The 21123-nt window shown below is 46.9% G+C and overlaps 1 protein-coding gene across 1 annotated transcript in view; it reads left to right on the plus strand.

The window, feature by feature from the left end:
* The window catches only part of Asap1 (ArfGAP with SH3 domain, ankyrin repeat and PH domain 1), a 302667-nt gene that overhangs the window by 67488 nt on the left and 214056 nt on the right, over positions 1–21123 (plus strand). The window contains 1 exon segment of the mRNA XM_051159597.1: positions 11334–11460. Coding sequence (XP_051015554.1) covers positions 11334–11460 — 127 coding nt within the window.

Genomic DNA, 21123 nt, shown 5'->3' on the forward strand with positions numbered 1-21123 from the left:
AGCTGGTCAGCCCACATGCTCTCTCTGATCAGCATCACCAGGGCGAGCTCTCCAGCACTGCTCCAGCTAGGCCACCTACTGCCACCATAGGCAGGAGGCAGAGTCAGGTCTCCTGTTCTCATGCCCTCTTTACCAGGGCCAGTTTACTGTGCTGCTTAGACAAGCTGCAGGGCCCACTCTCCTGAGAGATGCAGCTGACCACACAAGGACAGCTCACCCCACTCTTATGACCCTATGGCCAGCAGCTCTTCAGACTGCCACAGGTGGTGAGGTGGAGGGAGGGTAGAGGAAGCATCACATGCCCCACTCCACCCACCCATGCCACCTAATGGCAGACAAATGGAGGGGACACCTCTCCCATGATCTTGTCCTCCTCGGAGGTTCTTCACCTGTCGACACCCTGCCCCAAACAGGCTCAGCTCTGCAGTGCTGTCCAGGTAAGGCACAAGGCCCTGCTCTCCTGCAGCTGGTGAAGGGCAGGGTTGGCTCTCCTGAGCTCATGACCCTGTGGGCAGCTTTCCCAACTGCCGGAAGTGGGGAGGGTCATCACCTCTGCTCCCATGCCACCTCATGGCCGACAAGTGTCGAGGTCAGCTCTCCCACACTCACACCCTTGGGGCCTGGTTGAGATAATACCTTCTGATCCTGCCTCATTAAGATGTTAAGATTGCAGTTTTTAGGGTTTGTGTATGGTTATGGGTCCATACAGAGTGGCATTGAGGAGTCAGGTGGTACAGAATTCCAGGTTGCTCCCAAGCTGTGTCAGACTGTGTCCCAGCAATGGGAGTTGGTCTCAGCATCTCTTCCTCAGCAGTACTTGAGACTGTGGCCATCCTGGTCACTGAGGCCGATGTGGTTCTGATGTGCAGTTCCCCAGTGGCTGGAGTGGGGCATCTCCTCACGGTTCCTGTCTATCTGGAGTGGTGTCTATTCAACTCCTTAGCCAGTTTTAAAATGAGGTATTTGTCTTTCTGTTTGTGTGGTAATGGTTTACACATTTTAGAGGCTCTACCAGTGTTTTCTCCCATCCTTGCATTAACTCCTTTTCCAGTTGCTGATGGAAGTATCTTAGGGGGAGATTTCCTTTAGCTTGCTGCTTCGTGGTGGGCAGGTCCTGTGAGTCACGTGGGATCAGGGAGGGGGCTGTTTCTTTAAAAGATGGAGAAAGCAAGATGGGAAATGTAAGCAGTATTCTAAAGTTTTGTCTGACCTGTTGGTAATTTTAAGATACTAAAATTAGTTGAGGGTAATTAGAAGTTAGTTCTTAAATCCAAACATTGGTGAAAAGGTCTGTTTACTCACACACTCACACACACACAATAAATAATAAATGAAACAAACCCTAAGAGATTGAAATTAACCTCTGGACGTCATTCAACAGTAAGGTCTCTGCCATCTATTAAGACAGCAATTTTAGGACTATGGGGATGGGCTGAGCAAACATGGGCACCTGAGTCCAGTCCCCAGCACTTGTGTGTGTTGATCTGTGTGCTTGTAATCCAGCTAGGCGTGATGGTGTGTACTTGTAACCCAGCTAGGCGTGATGGTGTGTACTTGTAACCCAGCTAGGCGTGATGGTGTGTGCTTGTAATCCAGCTAGGCATGATGGTGCGTGCTTGTAACCCAGCTAGGCATGATGGTGTGTGCTTGTAACCCAGGGCTAGAAAGGCAAAGGCAGAAGCTCCTTGGGGATTGCTGACCACTAAGTCTGTCCAAATCAGTGAGCCCCAGGTCCCACTGATAGGCTGTCTAAAACCTAAGGTGTGTGGGTGGTTGCCAAGGTTGACCGCTGGCCTCTATGCACATCTCTGCCCCCACAAACACATGTACTCACGCTTCCAGCGCATGCCACACACAGCTGCATGTATGCACACAAACCAGTTCCCCATATCCAACAATTTTAGAAGTTAGTATAAATGATACTTCTACACCTAAAAGGCCAGAACACAAAGACTTAAGTTTTCAAAAACAAAACCTTAGTTTAAAAAAAAATGGAACAGAAGCTAGATGCATCTATCAAAAGGTTTGCTAATAATTAGAAAGGTTTTATTTATTTATTTTTAATTAGCACTCCTAGTGTGATTTTGAATGTTCACATCTGAGAAGGTTGTTAACCAGTAACATATGCTAAGAAATCTCTGCAGTGGGTGGGCATTTTTTTCGTTTTCAAATGAAGTAATGTCCTACATTTCACAAGAGTGGTAAAAGTCTGATACGATACAGGTCATTTTTACGTGGTTCAGGTATATTGCAGATGAAGTCACATTTCTGAAAAACAATAGTGAGAAACCGACTGATAGAGAGCATCCGGTAGAAGGGCCTGCCATCCAGGACTGATGGCCTTCCGGCAGCTCTGGGCTTCTCAGTAGCCCATGAAACACAGAGGTAGCATCCTGATCGTTAGGCTTAGTCATCAAATGCTATTAAGAAAAATCACTGAGTTATGGCATGTTATTGCCCTAGGGACTTCAGAAAGCAACTGCCCCAGCATTCTGGTTTCAACCACAGAGGGGGGTGGGGGAAAAAAAAAAGGCCAAGGGAGGTGAAAAAATTTGACCAAGAGAAAGGAGCTAGCCTCCCTGGCATTCCATGTTGCAAGCCATCACTCTGTGCTACCATTTCCTGAGTTGTTTCTTTTTGTGTCGTGTTTCCAGTGAAAGACAACTTATAAAGATAGGTCTGAGGCAAGGAAGTGGCCAGTGGGTAGAAGTGCTTGCTGTGTATCCCTGCCAACCTGGGTTCAAGTCCCAGAGCCCAGGGCAGAAAGCTGGATGTGCTAGTGTGCCTCTCAGTGCCAGTGCTCCTATGGCAAGACAGGGGTAGAGACGAGAGAGCTGACCTGCCTGTTTAAGGGCCTGTGAGCTTTCCGTATGCAGCACCTACACAGAAACAGGAGAGACCCTGACTCAAGGTAGAAGATGAGGTTACACTCCCACAGGTTGTTCTCTGACCTCTGTGTGTGTGCACTGTGGCATGAGTGCCTACACTCACACACATCATGCACATGTACAGAACATACACAACACATAAACATGCACATTCTCTGTTCTCTCTTTCTCTCTCCTAAGCTTTGAGTGCATCAGACACTTAGAAATGCAAGTCAGCTTTGCCTGGTCACATTTTAAAATGAACTTTGTGTGTGTGTGTATTTGAACAGTTCCTTATCAGTCTCTGTGTACACAGAACCTCTTAACAACAGGCTGCCTTAGGTATGCTTTTAACCCCTGAACAGTTTCAATAATGATGGCAGTAACTACATATTAGGGCCTGCACTGAGCGCCTTGCGCGGATACTCTTGTTTAAAATCTCTAGCATACTTACAAAAGAGATCTTGTCACAATCCTCCTTTTAAAGGGTAAAAAAATTGGAAAGAAGTAGCTTGCCTGAGGTAACCAGCCCCATGAAGCGGCGGCATTGGCACTGAACCCAAGCCATCTGAATCCAGGTCACACAATGGAAACACTGTGGAGTGTGCGAGAATAGCCGGACAAAAGTGGGCCTACTGGGGTTCAACCTAATGCCAGCACGCCCACAGGGAAATGTACGGAGTACTTGGAGGTAGCGATCTCTCCTTTGGGTGCTAATCACAAGAGCAAAGGGGAAATGTGACCTGCACTCTGCAGCTGATAAGGAAGGGTAGGGGATGGCATAGGTGGATTAGTGATGGTATGGTACATTGTATACTGATGTGTGTGTGTGTGTGTGTGTGTGTTTTCTTTCTTTCTTTCTTTCTTTCTTTCTTTCTTTCTTTCTTTTCTTTCTTTCTTTCTTTCTTTCTTTCTTTCTTTCTTCTTTCTTTCTTCTTTCTTTCTTTCTTTCTTTCTTTCTTTTTGAGACCAGTTTTTCTGTGTAGCCCAGGCTGCCCTGCAACCACTCTGTAGACCAGGCTGGCCTTAAACCCAGAGATCCTTGTTCCTCTGCCTCCAGAGTGCTGTGATTAAAGGCATGCACCACCACGGCCCAGCCCAGCTGTGTTTCTTAGTTACTTTCAAACCCAGTCTTAGACATACAGAGCCTTACACACAGTATGCGAGGGCCTACCCTGAGCTATAGCCCCATTCCTCCTTACAGTTATTACTAGCAGACACATGCTAACAAGCATTCCTCGATACGCTGATGCTAAGATCAATGTTCTGCACTAGACATGGCAGTTTCTTATCACAGGGTCTTGAAAGATGGAGAAGTGGGGAACTCTTGGGAGACATCTGGCCCAGGTTTCACACGCCTGCCTGCTTGAAACTCTGTTGCCTTGTCTGGAAAATGAAAGTATTGGAAAGCGCATTATCTTGTAAATCGTCTCTGGTGCCTATTGTGTGTGACGATAGATACCGGAGGTAGCTCTACTCTCTCCATTTCCCCTGTCCTAAGTCTTCTTACAACCCCCCCCCCCCCAAACATAACATTTTCTCATTCCTTCATTCATCCGTTGTCATCCATCCCTCCAGTAAATAACTCCTAAGCATCTGGGGCCTGAGTGCTTTAACAGCGAGTGGGTGTCCCACCTCTGCCTTCTCAAGGAATTCACAGTGACTGGGGAAAGAAAAATATTTGAAAAGGGGCCAGGCAAGGGCGCTATAAAAGGTGTGTATTCTGTTTTGAGATAGCACAGACATGGGCATGATTAAGTGTGATCAGCTAAAGTTAAAGCAAAACCAGTTCATCCAAGATAAAGAGAAACCTGGATATCATATAGGTAGTCCACCGTTTTTCAGAGGGTCTGTTTCTTTTGCAGAAACAAAATGAGACTTAAAATCCCAGACTTCTATAGATTGCAGGATTTTAGGAATCCTATAAAACACCACAATTTTTCTTCTCTGGGGGTTGTTTTGCTTATATTGGAAATGATGTCTCATAAAAAAGGGAACCAGTACAGTTCAAAACACACATTTATGGGGAGCCTGCAGGGACCTGTACTAGGCAGAGCCTTCTATGGGGAAAGAAAAGCCTGCAGGGTTTGGAGTCAGACAGGATGAAGAGCATCGCTCAGTTTATTACCTGTTGACCTTGAACAGGCTATGTGGCTCCGGTTCTCACAGCTGGAAACACGCCAGCTCACTGGGTTCCTGGGAAGGTGTCAGGAGACAGTGCTTATACAATGTCAAGCCTGCAGCACCAGGAGCCTTCTGTCCGTCCTTTAATTCCTGAGGACTGTAGGTGAGACAGACGAGCAAGGCTCCCGAGAGCCACCTGGGAATTGGCAGTCTGGAACTTGGTAGTGCAGGAAACCCAATGGGAAGATCTGAGTTCTCAGCGGAGCCCTGAGATGAACAGAGCTACTTGTCTCGGTAGGGAGTTCAAAGTTGGTGGAGTGCACCTGAGTCTGAAGTCTGCTCGAACTGAGCTGGTGCTTTATGGCAGAGAGAGAGGGCTGCTATTGAGAATATTCATGTGCAGATTTAACCACCAATAAACAGAGCCAGGGGACTGCTTCCAAGACCAGTCAAGCTTGCATTTGAGACTGGACTCACAAGAGAGATATCCTGGGGGCTTTGGGACCTTCCACTGTCTGTGGTCACTCTGTTGAGCTTTCCGGAACACTGGTTAACCACCAGGGCCAGGACATTTCACTGGCTGCTTCAGTCCATCAGGGTGACCTTTGACCTTCAGTTTCCCCTCCAGAAACTTGGGGATAACCTCATACTCTCAGTATATAGATGCTGTGAGTGTTAAGTGAGGTCGTGACTGCAGTGACCCAACAGCCCAAGGCACAAAATATGATCGCAGTTGACTGCTACTCTTCTTTCAAGGGACAGAACAGAAATGTATTCCTGAGTTCATTCACTTGATGCTCATGCTCTGAGCTTTCTGGGTTCCCAGCATTCTGCATACCTTTTCCCTCCTAACTCCTGTAGAGGAACAGTAGAGGAAATAGAACGTCAGAATAGGAGAGTTTTTGTGTCTCCAGACAAACCATGTTCCCCTCTTACTGAGAACACTCTAGTGGTTTTACGTGACGTATTTAAATTAAATTAAGTACAGTGAGGAATAGAACAGGCCTGTAAAAAAAAATTACATGAAATTGTATGAGTGCACTTGGGAAACACTTGTACAAAGAACCTGAAGAAAACAGCCTTTATTTCATGGGGAGTATGGTAAGGTGAGCCTAATAGAATAAAATGTGGAGTCAGACACATCACTCCTGCCTGGGGAGGGCTTTCCCTTCCTGTAGTATTTCCTTAAGCTGATAGAAAACAAATCCATGAGTTAGCAAGTGAAATGCACAAGGAAGCTTACATCCAGGATAGCATCACGGTGGTACAGCGCCATACAGTAAAGAGACCAATTTTGCAGGTCTGCCAGGCTCAAGGATATATACTTGCAGTGTGATTTCATTGCGTCTCAGCTCCATGTTCCTGTGGTGGTTGCACCTCAGGACCACGTGGTGATTTCACTAATTACGTACGTACCACTAGTATAGTGCTGGTCAAGGATAGGTGCTCAGGTAGTAGGGCCTTGGCCTGTACTCCAGTCTTGGTTTCCTCAGTGGTAAACTTTGGATAATTAAAACTTACACATGAAGTTGCCATGAGGGTTCAAAAAGGGACTATCAGCTGGAAATGTCAGACTATCTATCTCCACATAAGAGTTGCAAATTCTGATAATACTATCTGAAAAGTGGCATAAATGAGGATGTCTTAGGCTCTGATAAGTACTCTATATTCCTTAGCTCCTTCACTCCTGTGGATGGGCACTAGGATTGTGTCTTCCGCACCCCCCCCCCTTGACAGCTATGGAAACCAAGGCACAGAGATGTAAATCGCTTTAATAAGGTCTGATAGCTGCTGTGGGGCAAAGGTGTGAGCCCAAGCCATCCCCATCTTCGAATTTCCTTTCTAAGGATGGAATCCTCTGTTATTGCCCTTAGAAGCAACCTGGCTTAAAACATCCTTCTTTAGAAGAGTTTTGGTTCTAAGAAATTATTTATGTCCGTGTGTCGGGTTACGTGTGTGCCACGTATGCATGTGGTCAGAGGGCAACTTGAGGGTGGTGCTCTCTGCTCCTACCATGGGTTCCAGGGATTGAACCCAAGTTGTCAAGAGTTGGTGGCAAGGACTTACCTCTCCGAGCCATCTCATGCTGGCCCACACAGTTCATTTCTGACCCTCACCGGAATTCACCCTACTTTTTATTCATTTGCTTCCGACATCCAGAACCATCACTAGGGGCTCTGACCTCTTAACAAGAATAAGCAAATCTTCCAAAGACTACTTATTGCTACATCTGAGATTCCAGGTTCTGGGAATCACAGTGTAGCCCTTCTCTTACCCCCCCCCCCCGACCTTCTTCCATCCTCTGGGTGACTCATTTAGAGATTTCGGAGTTGTGGGATGAAAGGAGATGTATTTATAGTCACGCTTCACACAAGAAACGTTCAAAGAGAATTCACTACGTGTCAACATCTTTATCTACATCTGTTCTCATTTCTACCAACAATCTGTTTACCGCAGTTTCCTATAGGAGAAAACCAGGCCAGTGACAGAGTGGACCAACGCGCGTTCTAGGAACCTGAAGCCTATTTCCGTTGCTGGTTCCATGGGGGACTTGACAAGAGTGCTGTGGCTGGCTCACATGGTGGCTAAGGGCAGCAATGGGGTTTCAGAGCACCCTTGGCCACCCGCCTTCAGTCCCCATCTTTGGGTCATTGTCAGTCATCTTGCAAGTGAGCCCTTTGGTTCCAAAGTCAATGGGAGAGTGAAGGCTTGTGACTGGAAAGGTGACTCAGACTCATTCCCAGGTGACAGAAGTCAGTAGTGCTATTGCTGTCCGGAAGAACAAGCTTCTACTGTTCTTGCTGCTTCAATTCAAGGACACAAAGCATCCTTGCAGGATGACTGTCTCACTGCTCCAAGCACAGTCCTTAGCTGAATGAGAGGCCTAGGGGGTAATGAACAGTCTTTGAGGGGGATTATAGTGAGGTCAACATAGATGGTGCTTGCTTTATATAAAGCTGGGTACACAGAAGCCCAAGTCTTCGTGCATGTATTTTGTTTTTTGGTTTTTTTTCCTGGCTTTGAAGAGGATAGTGTATATTTCTGGGTAGGTCCCCATAAAGAAACCCAGCCTTTCAGTGTTGCCCATGCCAGACTCTGTTTGCTTTCAGATACCCAGGAACGGCATTCAGGGTATTTGAGAAAAGGGGAGGTACAAATGGTTTGCACTAGAGCACGGTTTCAAATTTAAAGAGGATTATGGTCCATGAACCCCAGAAATGGTGGGTTGAGGTGTGAAGCTTTGAAATTCTAATTGCAGGCCAGTCTCAGGAGGTATATACTTACCAGAGCACAGTGTCTCATTGTCCATATATTGCTTTCTTGGCTGGAGGAGGAGGAGCAGATACATAACCCGCTCTTCAGAGGAAACTGAAACACCAATTGATGACAGCAGTTTGGGATCTCTGGTGAATTCAGTCAAGAAATAAATCCCTGGCTCTTAACAATCGTTAAGCTTAGCTCGCTGTGATAATCTTTATTCTTTCATCTGCAGAGCTGAGTGCACATACAAATCAGCTCCAGCTGGGAGAGCGCTGTGTGGTCACTTTTGACACACCTACTCTCCTATTTTTAAGTCACGGCACCCAAACGCAAGATGACTCGTCAGGTCGGTATTAGGAGCCAAAGCTGTCCAGTCCAAGGCCCTCTGAGAACAAGCACACTTATTCACCAAATCTAAGCTCTGAAGAACAGTTCATGTTTACTGCTTAATGCCACACACAGAGGAGTGCTGTCAACCCAGTAGAAGTGACAGGTACTAGATGGCAATTCTGAATCTCAAAGCCCAGACTGGGTCACAGCCCAGAGGAAGACTGGTCTCTTTGGAGGGAAGCCCCAGTGCTGACTGACCCCCTCCCCGTGTGTGTGTGTGTGTGTGTGTGTGTGTGTGTGTGTGTGTGTGTGTGTGTGTGTAGCAGGGGATTATGGAGGCTCAGGGAGCTTAATTAGTCCAAGCTAGTAAGGGTCATATTCGTTCCAGCCTACATAATTTTTCAGATGCTGCATTGTTGTTACTTCAATACTTCAAATGCTACATTTTTTTGTAGCCATGGCACAGGGGTGCTTTCAGTGACCCTCCAAGTACGGATTTTCAGCTGCCAAGCTCCTCCTACCTATTTCTCCCTAAGAGTGTCACCCTCCAGGTGCTGCAAACCAAACTTTTGAAGTCTTAAGGGAAAAGAAGAAAGTACTCTGGTTTACACTTGCCTCCTTCTTTATTCATTTTTTAAAAGGAATGGCTCTAAAGGCGAATTCCTCACACTTCTCTTTGCCAGGGAACTGTTTATTTGTGTTCATTGCCTTAGAAAGGTCTTCCTTTAGTAGGCTGAAAGAATTCCTTGCATTGGAGATCACTGGGAAGAACCTCAGTGGAGGCACCTGCAGAGCCAATTTGGCCAAGGGAGGCGGAGTCAGTGTGTGTGTGTGTGTGATAAACAGCACACATTTTAAGCCATTTTGCCTATTCAGAGAGTAAGTCCTCGTCCATGAAGTTTAACTGGGCATCCTGAGTGAGTGTCCTTGTTGGGAATCCAAGATTCCCCCAACCAACAGGTGTGGTTCACTCTCATTCTTTTCTGCTCACTTTGACAGAAGCCTTTTCTGAGCAGGCTTTCTGCATGGTCCCGTCATTTTCATATCTCTGTCTGCTCCACTGTATTGCCTGTTTGTCAGATCCTCTGCTGGAGAGCAGGCTCCAAGACTGCAAGAATATTGCCCTTGCTGACATCCCTCATCTTGGAAGTTGTGGGCAGTTTATAGTGTGATCCAGTTCCTTCCTGACATGCAATCTTCCTCTCCCTGCCGGGTCCCAGGCAAGACACGTCCGCACCGTGGGTCCCTGGACAGAAGGGCCGGAGATCACAACCTCTAGCCTTATAGGATGGGTGAGCAGGCAGCCCTGGGTGGGCCACAGTGCCAGCCTTCCAAAGAAGGCTCGCACAGATGCTCGCTTACCTGTAGGCCAATCCTGAGACACTTCTCAAGGCCTGGGTTGTTATTGTTGTTACTGTTTCCCAAATCAACTTCTTCCAGTCAGTGGTGAGAAATTAGATGGGTGGTTTTGACATCTGCTGGGGGTGAGTTGGTACTTTTCTCAGAAGAAATTTAGCTTATGCTTAGCAATGAAGAGCATTTGCACCCGAGAAATACTTTTGCCTCTCCTGATCCTCGACGTTCCTCTGGGCTAGGAAAAAAAATTGTACAAAGACAGATTCAAAGTATTTTAAAATAGTCTTCCCGGTCTCCTGTGCACAAGGCAAAAGCATTGGTGTTCAGAGGGCAGCGGGACTGCGCCCCGTCCCTGGGGCCTCGGCCCGCGCAAAAGGAGGCGGCTTTCCGGGCCTCGCTTCCTGCACCCACTCAGGACTAAAAAAGAACACGTACAACTTTTTTCTTCTTTCTTGTTTTTTTTTTTTTTTTGGTCCCTCTCTTGCAAAAACGCTCTCGTAACCAGCTCGCTGCAGTAACCGCTCCGGGGGTGGCTCTGTGTGTGTGTGTGTGTGTGTGTGTGTGTGTGTGTGTGTGTGTGTGTGTGTGTGTGTGTGTGTGTGTGTGGTGTGTGTGTGTGTGTGTGTGTGTGTGTGTGTGTGTGGTGTGTGTGTGTGTGTGTGTGTGTGTGTGTGTGTGGTGTGTGTGTGTGTGTGTGTGTGTGTGTGTGTGTGTGTGTGGTGTGTGTGTGTGTGTGTGTGTGTGTGTGTGTGTGTGTGTGTGTGTGTGTGTGTTTGTGTGTGTGTGTGTGTGTGTGTGTGTGTGTGTGCGCGCGCGCGCTGTGGGGCGCGGTTCCGGAACCCCACGGGCACGAGCACCAGCACCAGCACTAGCGCGGGTGGTTGCGAGGTGGGGGCCGCGCGCCGGCCGAGCTGGAGGTGTGGGGCGGGGCGGGGGGGGGGGGAGGTAGCGGGAGAGGGGGCGGGGCATGCGCCGCGCGTGCGCAGACCACTTCCGTGTTTGTCCCCGTGACTGGCGCGGGCGCGCCCCCGCCCCCCCGCCGCGCCGCGGGAGCGAGCGCCAAGTCAGGCGGGCCTAGCCGCCTGTCCTCGCCGCGGAGTCGTCCACCCCGCCCCGCCCCATCCCGTCCTGCCCCGCCCCGCCCCGCCCCGCCGCCCCCTGCGTGCGCTCGGGGAGGCGCGTCCCCGGCCGCCGCCCGCGTGCGCGCGCCGCTCGCAGTTTGAAGGGCGCCGCGCCGCTTGCTCCGCTCCTCTCCGCTCCGCTCCTCGCGCGCCAGGCCGGGCGCCGCGGCGGGTCGGGCTGCGCGCGTGGCGTTCATGAGCCGCCCGGCGGCCCCGGGAGCCTGCGCCGTGACTCACGCCCGCCCCCGCTTGTGTCTCGTCCCTCCCGCGGCAGGATGCCGGACCAGATCTCCGTGTCCGAGTTCATCGCCGAGACCACCGAAGACTACAACTCGCCCACCACGTCCAGCTTCACCACGCGGCTGCACAACTGCAGGAACACCGTCACGCTGCTGGAGGAGGTAGGCGGCGGCCTGGCAACTGGGTGGGCTGGGGCCCCCGGGGAGCCGGGTGACTGGGGGAGCCACACCCCCTCCGGCAGCCCCCGGCCCCTGCTGTCCCCCTTGGCGACCCTTCCCGGGGTCCTGCAGGCTTGAGAGCCTGGGGACTGAAGTGGGGCAGGACTGAGTGAGCTCTGGACGCCCCGAGTAAAAGAGAGAGATCCTCTAGTCTGTCTTGCACCCTGTCTGGGTGCCAGGCAGTCGGCTCAGCGCTTCCACATCATTGTGACCCTTTCCTCACCCCGCGAAGTACGTGGCGTCAGACCACGGAGGGCAGAAAGGCGAGGCTGCGTGGCCAAGGTCACCAGCCAGAGACTTGGAGATGGGCCGTGAATGCACTTCTCCGCAGCCCAGCGGGACCAGGCAGACTTAGCTGTAGAGATAAGAGCTGGTGGAAAACCCCAAAGGAATAAAAGGGAACTCGGATTGAGACTGTTTCCATCCGCTGCCTGTGTCTGCTAGTCCTCTGTTCCTAAAGTGAGCAGGAGCCCATTAGGAAGGAGGTCTGTACAAACAGGTCCCCGCCCCGCTCCTCTTGCTCCAGTGCCTTTGGTTTATAGGGGCTCAGGGTTGCTGCACCAGATCCGCAGGACACTCCGAAGGTTCTGGTGAGAGAGCTGAAGCCACTGCGGTCTGCAGAGCTGATCAGACTGGTAGATGGGACTAGAAGCTGCAAGAAGCCCAGCCTGCAGCAGATGGATGTCCAGGGGCAAGGGCGAGGGCAAAGCTATATTCCTTTATAACAGTTTTAGATTAATCATAGAGTCTGGTGGGTGAGGAGAAACCTGTAAACCCAGGTTTACAGCTACATAAATAAGCCTGCGAAATCTCGGTGAAAATAAGGCAGCTTCCCAGAAACTCAGTGCAGTTTCTCAGTGCCCCAGTACACTACTCTCATTCTAGGCAGCCAGGCCTATCCTGGCTGCAAATGACAGTGAAGGCAGGAAGAGAGTTTCCCCCATAATTATGTGCTTGGTTTATTTGAGGGTTGGAGAACTTTTTTTTTTTTTTTAAATTTAAGGCTACCATTTATTTATTTATCAGCCCTCGGTGATATAGGGAATCCTGAGCTTCTGCCTGGAACTGCCTTTGGTACTCATGCTGTCTAATGTATGAAGAAACAGTATTTGGATGGGTAGGGTATGGAATTGTTAGGAGGTGGGAAGCATCTGTTGTTCCAGGGTCCTGTGTTGCCCACCTGCCACGTGCTATAAACTAGTCTGTTTTGTTCCAGTTTTATTCCTGTTAGGGTTGCTTCTACAGTATTCTCCGGAGTCATTGTTGAGTGATGGAAATGAATGTTGAAGTAGGTGGAGAAATACCACCTAACTACGTGTATTTGAAAGCCAGCGGTAATGTTCCCCCCCCCCCCACCCCCCAGTCAGTGGCCTGATGGTTAGTTATCAGGACTTAAACCGAGCTGCCAGGCATTCAGCCTCATGATTCTGCCCTTCACGTATTGGTGAGGAGTTGGACGGAACAGGCCCATCTGAGAGAGTGTGGCCATCCTTTCTGTTTCTATGTAGATAGGCCTCTAAAGGGTTTCACACTGATTAGACTGTGGGGCTGTTTTCCTTCCAGATAATGTCTTCAGTGCCTGTTAATAGAGCTGCTAGTTATTGTAACTTTCTGCACACTCAGATACTGTTACTGTATTCTGTTTGTGCAGCAGATGATAAGGGCCTTTGGGGTGCTGTTTGTGGGGGGGTGCCTGCGTATAGAAGTAACATTTTAGAGTAGGGCTTAACATCTATGACCATCCACCTTAATCTTAGTTTAAGGTAGCAACATTTAAGTGCAAATGCAATAAATAAGGTTTTGTTTGTTTTGGTGTCCCCCCCATGACCTTTGAACTTAAGAATTGGAACCAGCCTAGAAAGTTTAAAAGTGACATATTAGAATACAATGATATACTCTTGTCTCTAAAACATATCAGTAAAAGTTGCATTTGTACCAATTATACAGTAGTTAGTAATAGAATCTTATCTGAACTTGAGTACAGTGTTGGTTAAGAAATCATTTTTCCCAGTGTGTATCTTTTAACCCTTGAATCATATTCTGTGATGTTGGACTTTCTGTGGTTATATACATATATATGAAATGTATGTTTACATTGTTGGATAATCACAAGGTTGAATATTTTATTTTTTCTTTCAAGCTTATATATATGGAAAAGCTATAGTATTATGGACATCTTAAGTAGATCATCCCAACCTGGTACTTTAGTATTAGGAGGCTGGGTGTTGTGGGTCGTAACTGTAATCCTAGCCATTGGGCAATATAGGTAGGAGGATTCTCCACAAACTTGATCCTACCCTGGTCTACCTAATGAGTCCCAGACCAGCCAGGGCTGCACAGTAGGACCTTATTTCAAAAATTCCTAGGCCCCGGGACCTGCTGTAGACATGGCATACACTATGATGCTAGCCTGTGGAGACTGAGCAGAAGGTTGTCAGTTCATAGCCAAGGATACATAGGAAGACCTTGCCTCAACAAATAAAAGATTGGGGCGGGGCACAAGAATTGCTGCTCCTAAAATAAAAGGAAAAAAAAAATGTGAACATACCAGGAAAGTTTGTTTGCATATACTTCACAAGTGAGAGATTTGGAAATTGCAAGAATTTGGCTTGTGTTATTTTGTGGTTATTCTTAGAAAAAGAATTTTTGGGTACTTTTTTTGGAGGGGGGTGATGTGGAAACTCTAGGGAGTAATTTGGGTAGCTTGGCCTTCTGTTTGGAAACAAGGCTTTTCCTAGTTCTGGTAGTTAAGAAGTTCCTGTTTATTTATGACTTTGTGTGCTGTTTATATGACGAATTAACACACATGGGGTTCAACTAAAAACCTGTGAAAGCGCCAAACTTGGAACCCCAAATTGATTAATTCAGGGTTAACACTTTCCCCTCTTGTGTATCTCTGTCAAACAGTACACCATGTGGTGCAGATGCTGCTGCTTGTGTTTAAATCCCTCTGGGATGTGCACTCTGGGAAATTAATCAGATACCATGGTAAGAAGAGGCTAAGAGCTTACTACTTCAAGGCTTCCCCTTTGGGGCTGGAGGACACATATGGTTTGGAGAGTCACGCTTTGGCTGGGACACATTCTTTTGAGAGGCTGGAACGGGTCGGCTGGGGTTCTGCTAAGGTTTCATCCTGCCCCCTCTGTGTTTTCCAAGCACAAGGCCAACACGTTGCTTATTCAGGAACCAGAGCATACTAGTGTATGCTCTTCTGCTTATGACCCTTTGGAAGTATGGCTAAGTGGCCAGTAGACAAGGTTTTCATGAGAAAGGAGCAAGCAGCCATTTTAGGAATGTGGACCAAGATACTGGGATGCATTATCCCTTTAAAGACTGGGAGTGGCCAGTACTTAGCACCTTGGATGTGAAGGAGAGCACATCATAGTCCTTGGGGGGGGGAGGAATCTGCCTGGTTACTTGATACAGGGCTAGCATTTTACTTTGATGCTGGTGGAGGAATAAGCTTTGTCCATTTCTTTAGCTGCTGCTCCATATAAGGCCAGCTGTAGACACACAGCATACATGGTAACTTGTAGTCAGCTGTGTAGAGCTACATGTGTCCTCTGTGTAGCGTCTACCTGTAGAACTTTATGGAGGAGGACTGCTCTTTTCTTCACTTAACTGCGAAGAAGGTAGAGACCCAAAGAGATAATCTATCTCCAAAGTTTTGTTAGTAAAACATTCTAAATGTCTGCCGTCATGTTTCAGACTTTGTAGTGCGTAGATGAGACTTGACTTGTGTCATCTTTTGCAGTTTTGATCTCACGAAGAGGTAGCTTTTCTTCCTGCCCATGTTCCAGGGAATTCTTAATAGTGATATTTAAGTATAATACTTCACTGAGGGTGTGGATGTGGATTTCAGATTGAAATGTGAGAACTTACATAAGTGACCTATGAGCAGCATCTGTTCAACACATCTTCGGGGAGCATCTGTGTGGTGGTCATGTTGCCAAGCCCTGCTGCATGTGGTGCAGGGCTATTATTTGGATTCTTTTATGGGAGGTAATATGTTGAAGAAAATTTAAAAAGTCATAATTCTCATAGGACAAAAAGGTTTAATTCATAGATGGGAGAATTAATACAAAGTGTTCATCATAGCACTATAAGCTGAGTACTGCACACTGCTCTCCTGTCAGTACACACACTATTGAGTGCATTCTACTGCTAGGCTCAGGGATTCAGAGATGAGTGACTGTGTCTGCAAGTTGCCCTGGAAAAGCCTTTCCAAGGGAGCTGGATGTCAGGTGTGGTTCTGGCTTGAAGACTTGCCTTAATTCGGTGTTTTGAAAGCTTAGAACAGTTTGATTAAAGGTTGCCAGAGGTCTCTTTGCTAGTAACAGTAGCAGCAATTGTCAGCTATTCATGTTTCCACTGTGTGCTAGCACTATGTACACTATTTAAAAAAAATATATTTACTTTTATCTTATGTGTTATCAGTGTTTGTCTGCATGTATATTTTGTAAACCTTGTATGTGTCTGTTGTCTGAAGAGGGTGTCTGTCCCTTGGAACAGGTGATGCTGGGAACCAAACCCAGGTCCCTTCGTAAGAGTAGTGAGTGCTCTTAACCACTGAGCCATCTCTCTAGGCCCCTGTCCCTCCATAGTTAATTTAATGCTTGTCCTATTATTGCTAATATTTCCATCTTACAGATATATATATATATATATTGTGTGTGTGTGTGTGTGTGTGTGTGTGTGTGTGTGTGTGTGTGTGTTTGCTTCACAGCCAGTCAGAAATGAACTTGGGACTTAATACCAACTGTGGAATGTTGTCTGCCAGCCAAACTTCCTCTGTAAGTGTCCCTCTACTCTTTGAAGTATTGATCACACTATTGGGTGTGGTCTTCCATATTGATGCCTGGAGATCTGGTCTTCGATAAATAAGATTAGCTCTCTAGTTCTGATCTGTGAATTCTCACACCCAGGAATTCCAAAGCCAGGTCTTAATGTGTTCAGGAGCTAGTCAGTCTCTTACCTTCAAAGAGTATGCCAATTTAGACAAGAAACAACATCAACAAAGCCCTTCTCTGGAGGGTTTAGATAAAGTCCCTGTGGGCCCTTTTGCTATAAAGTAGGAGAAAATGTATTTAGGTTTGTTCCTGACCTCTTGAAGATAAACCAACAAAAGATAGTTCTTCCCATGATGCCAGTGTCCTTTGTAGATGTCTAGGCTCTAGAGGCCAAGCCTCCGATCCAGTCTGGGAGTGATTAGGGTATGTTTTCTCAGAAACCAGCAAAGGTCAATGACTATTTGCTTCCTGAAATGGGGAAACCAGCTTCCCTTGTGTGCCAGAACTCACGCGCCCTCGGCAAGGCATGAATCTGCCAGTCCTATATTCCACACTAATGCTATGTGCCCTCATGTACATCTTCAGTATTTTAAAATCATTGTTTTCATCTTCACATAATAAAAGGCCAATTCAATTCGATCGTATTAGCATTATCCTTTCATATATACATAAAAGCTCAGGTTAACTGTCAAAGATCTCCTAGTAGGGTGGGCAACAGACTTGGGCTTTGAATGCAGAATATATGAATTTAAAACCAGATTTATTTTCTGTATATTTCAGAATTTTAAAATAAGATTTAGAGAGGGGAGAAAAGACAAGCCAGTTGCTCTAGTCTACTTAGGCTTCTCCGTTAACGTTCTCTTGTTTTGGTCATACATGGTGCTGCCAACAGTCCTCCGTAACGCTGATCAGCTACATAGCTTCCAGTTCTTTCCTGGCATATGTATTCTGGAACCATTGGCCAGCCTTTTGCCTATGCGCCTCCACTGTTGTGGCTGAAGAGCTACGACTGGAAGTTGTAGCTGCAGTAGGCTTCTTAAGAGCCTGTCTGTCCTTGAGTTGCCCAGCCATCCTCATCCATTACCTTTCTTGTACAGGATACTTGTTGCTAAGGAATCACTGAATATAGTTGAGTTAAAGGGAACTTAAGTGATATCATCTGGCCGTGTGGAGGCTCTGTCTCCCAAGAGGTCCATGAAAGCTGTGTTGAATATCTGATGACCAGTTGCAATATTACCTCGGCTAGTGTAATAATTCCATAGTGCATTTGATTTGGACTCTTCCCTGATCAGGCTAGTAGTATGGTGCTGATCATCTTCCGCTGATCACATGCTTGCATTGCCAGTTACAGCCGCCTACAAGTGAAGAGGCAAAGGGTCACTCTTACTCAGCTTTCTGTTCACCAGAAGAAACTTCGAGCTTTGCATCCCTGACTAGTAAAGCTGATACGTTACAAGACCTGCACAGATTTCATCAGTCCTGTTGGTTTCCATGTGGAATCTGAGGTCTAAATATGAGGAGGATCTTAGGCAGAGGTTTGAATTCAGGGCTTTTGACTCTTTATCTAGTGCCCTTTGTACTTGGCTGTAAGAGGCGAGTCTTCTCCAGCACTGCTCTCTAGCTTCTAGAGAGAAAGCTTGGAATAAGCTTAAACTTAAGAAGCTCATTTTGCACATACCAGTCTCTGATTTAAGTGTTGGTCTCTAAAAACATATTATGCGAGGCCATGGCACATCTGATACTGGCCTAAGAGGGTTAGGGTTAGGGTCAGGGTTAGCTGTTCAGACTCTCCAGGCATTTGCAAAATGCCTTGTGTGGTGGTCTGTGGAACCTGGAGTGTTGGTTTCCATGTACCTAGTCATTTGAGGATTTCTTGGCACATGTATTCTTGCACGTGTTACTTAACCATGGGTAAGTGACGGTGCTGGAGATGGTATCTAAGCCTCTGTTTTCCCATCTGATAAATGGCATCCTTTTGAATAGCAAAGGAGATGATGCCCACGAGGTACTCTCCAAGTGATTTCATGGCCTGATAAAGGTGGCCAGTGAATACCAAAGTGTGTAGTCAGTGTTCCTCCCATAGGGCAGGAGTCCGAGGAGAGGCCAGAACATTCCTTAATGAAAGCTCTACCAGTGGACCAGGAGTGACACATGGGTTGGTAATAGGGAGGCTCCCGCCAGGTTAACTTCAGGTCTTTTAGTTCCAGGATCTGTTTATTGGGCAAGTTACTGAAGCTTTCTTTGTCTCTGTCTCCTTATGGGAAGAGTAGTCTGTAGGTAAAGCGCTGAGCTTCATGGCTCTTATCCTCAGTTGCTGCTTACAGTGGGTACATTAGATTGTTGTTGTGTAATCGAGACGACAGTTGGTAGATGTGTTTTGGAAAGGTAGGTGATGAGGAGGTCAGGTGACAGCACCAACTCTGTGTGCTTCAAGGACCGGGCTGTGGAGAAACAGATGGGACCAAGAGGAGAGCCAGGGCAGAACTAAAGATTTGGACCATTTGTGGCTCATGCTCATAGCCATGTTGAGCTGAAATAAACTGCTAGCTCAGTGTAATTGTATACTTAGCCCTTACGTGAGGGAACCGATGCCTAGTGCTGCCTTCTGACTCAGGCTAGTTTATAGGCTCCTTGTGCTGCCTCATGGTTCTTGCCTTCTCTAGTCACTGCTAACTGATTGTTTACTTCCACATATCCGCAGGGTCCCTTCCATTGATGCATCAAATTCTGGGCAACACTGTTCTTTTGATTTTGTTGGGGTTTGGGGTAATGAGCTATGTTGTTACATAATGGATCCAGATATTTGATTGTGTCCGTTTCGGCGGAGGCACATCTGCCTTGGTCCTACCTGGAATGCTGCGTGCTTTGCTCATTATAGCTTGAAGCACTAAGACCACAAGGAACTCTATTTTGATTCGGAGGCAGGAGCTTTAGAGTGGAGAGGATCTTTCTTTTTAGTCAAGACAGAGTTGCCGCAGTCTCCGTAAAATGAATTTTAATTGTGTCTGGAGTAAGGGTGGCTCAGCTTAGGAGCCACATGACTCTGCTTGTTTTAGCTAAGTGCGTGAGTTCACAGTGGACCCTTCCTGGGCCTGAGACCATCTGTGCAGCCCCGTGCCACGGTGCTGTCTGCGGTCAGTTACATAAGAACTGAATGTTAATGCTGAGGCTACGGTATAATTTTCCCCAAAGAACTGGAATATGTGTCCCTTTGATAAGACAGTACCCAATTTAGCCACCCAGAAGCTAGGAAAACAAAATCAGAACCTTATGGCTCAGGGAGGGTAAGAACCACAAAACAGTTGGAATTCAGTGCCAAATACTGCAGAAAGCGAAGAATTGGCTAAGTTAATGGAGACTGTTTCTTACCCTGCCAGATGTGAAGAAAATATAAGCTCTTCCCAACTCTGCTATTAACACAGCGAAGATACCTTGTATTCCTGTAACCTCATGCCCCAGGGGCCTTAGACTAGGATGACTGTAGTGAACATACCAGGTATGCAGTGGGCTGTAATAAGAATGGTGATAATTCTCTTGTTATGGTGTGAGCCCAGCAAAGCTGGAAAAAAACAAACAAACTGGAATCCATCTAGTCCTTTAGTGGATGATGATGCTGGAGCCCAGAAAACAAAGGTATATATGTCCTTTTTGTAAATAACAGATCTCTAACCCTTCGCCCCATAGATACATACTTAAAGCAAAGAAAACATGAGTAGAACTAGTTAAACAGCATTTGAATTTGTTGGAAAGGCTCATAGAATATTCTATGGGACATGTGAGGAAGAATGGCAGTCAGTGAAGGTACTACTCATTTCTAGACTACTGGCAGATATGTTAACACTGGTGCTATACAACCTCCCGACACCAGTTGGTACCTCTGTGCCCTGCTATGGGAAGCTCTGATTGGCCCAGCTTGCATCAGCAGATCACCTCTGGTCTGGTCAGCTTTGGGCAGAACGATGGACCTGTGATTGTTCAGGTTAAGCTTTCCCTCACCTGTTCATGATGGTCCTTAGAGATGGGAGGAGGCTGGGAGCACACATCTGCACAGCCGACACAGCAAGGCTGGAACAGAGATCCAGATTTCCTGGCTTCCCGTTTATGTTTTCTTTGAAGTAAGAGTTGGATGCAGACAACAGGGCCTTATGTCAGGAGAACCAGTAGGTAATTTAAGATAGGTAAAGTGCCTGGTGTCTGATGACACTTAGAAGACAATACTTTTTCTGTACTTCCCTCTGTAAGCCTTACCGCTCGTTGACCCTTCTACTCTATTCATTTGGGGTACCGTGAAGGCCTGTGGTTAGAGAGCTGTGCTGCCCAGTTTTAGCTTTGCAGATGTGGTCAAGAGAGACCAATAATCTAATCCAAAGTGATGGCATGGCGCTCTTTCAGTAGTCGTTGCACAGGTACACAGGATGGATGGATAGAAGACTAGGCAATCTAGGTTCTCTTTGCCTGGATTGGCTTTGTCCCAGTGTGGAGTACCCAAGATGGAGAAGGACTAACAAACAAGGGCTAACAGCTTTTGCTCCCATGGAATGGCTTTTTCACTATCCAGTTACATGAGCAAAAAGCCGGGTTTTTTTTTTTTTTTTTTTTTTTTTTTTTGTTTGTTTGTTTGTTTGTTTTTCCTTTTTTAAAGATATGAGGGTGGGGGCTTCTTTTATATTTCATTAATCATTTCTTTTTACGAATTTCATTTCCTTTTTCTTGTGATGTTTATTCACATTAGTAGCGTTTACATAAAATTAGATACTCCTTATTTCTACAAAGTGCAAATCAAAGAGCTGCTCACTGCTGGCCCAGCAGCTGCTCC

Source organism: Acomys russatus, chromosome 17 (genome assembly GCF_903995435.1).
Source record: "Acomys russatus chromosome 17, mAcoRus1.1, whole genome shotgun sequence".
In the NCBI taxonomy this organism is placed as follows: Eukaryota; Metazoa; Chordata; class Mammalia; order Rodentia; family Muridae; genus Acomys; species Acomys russatus.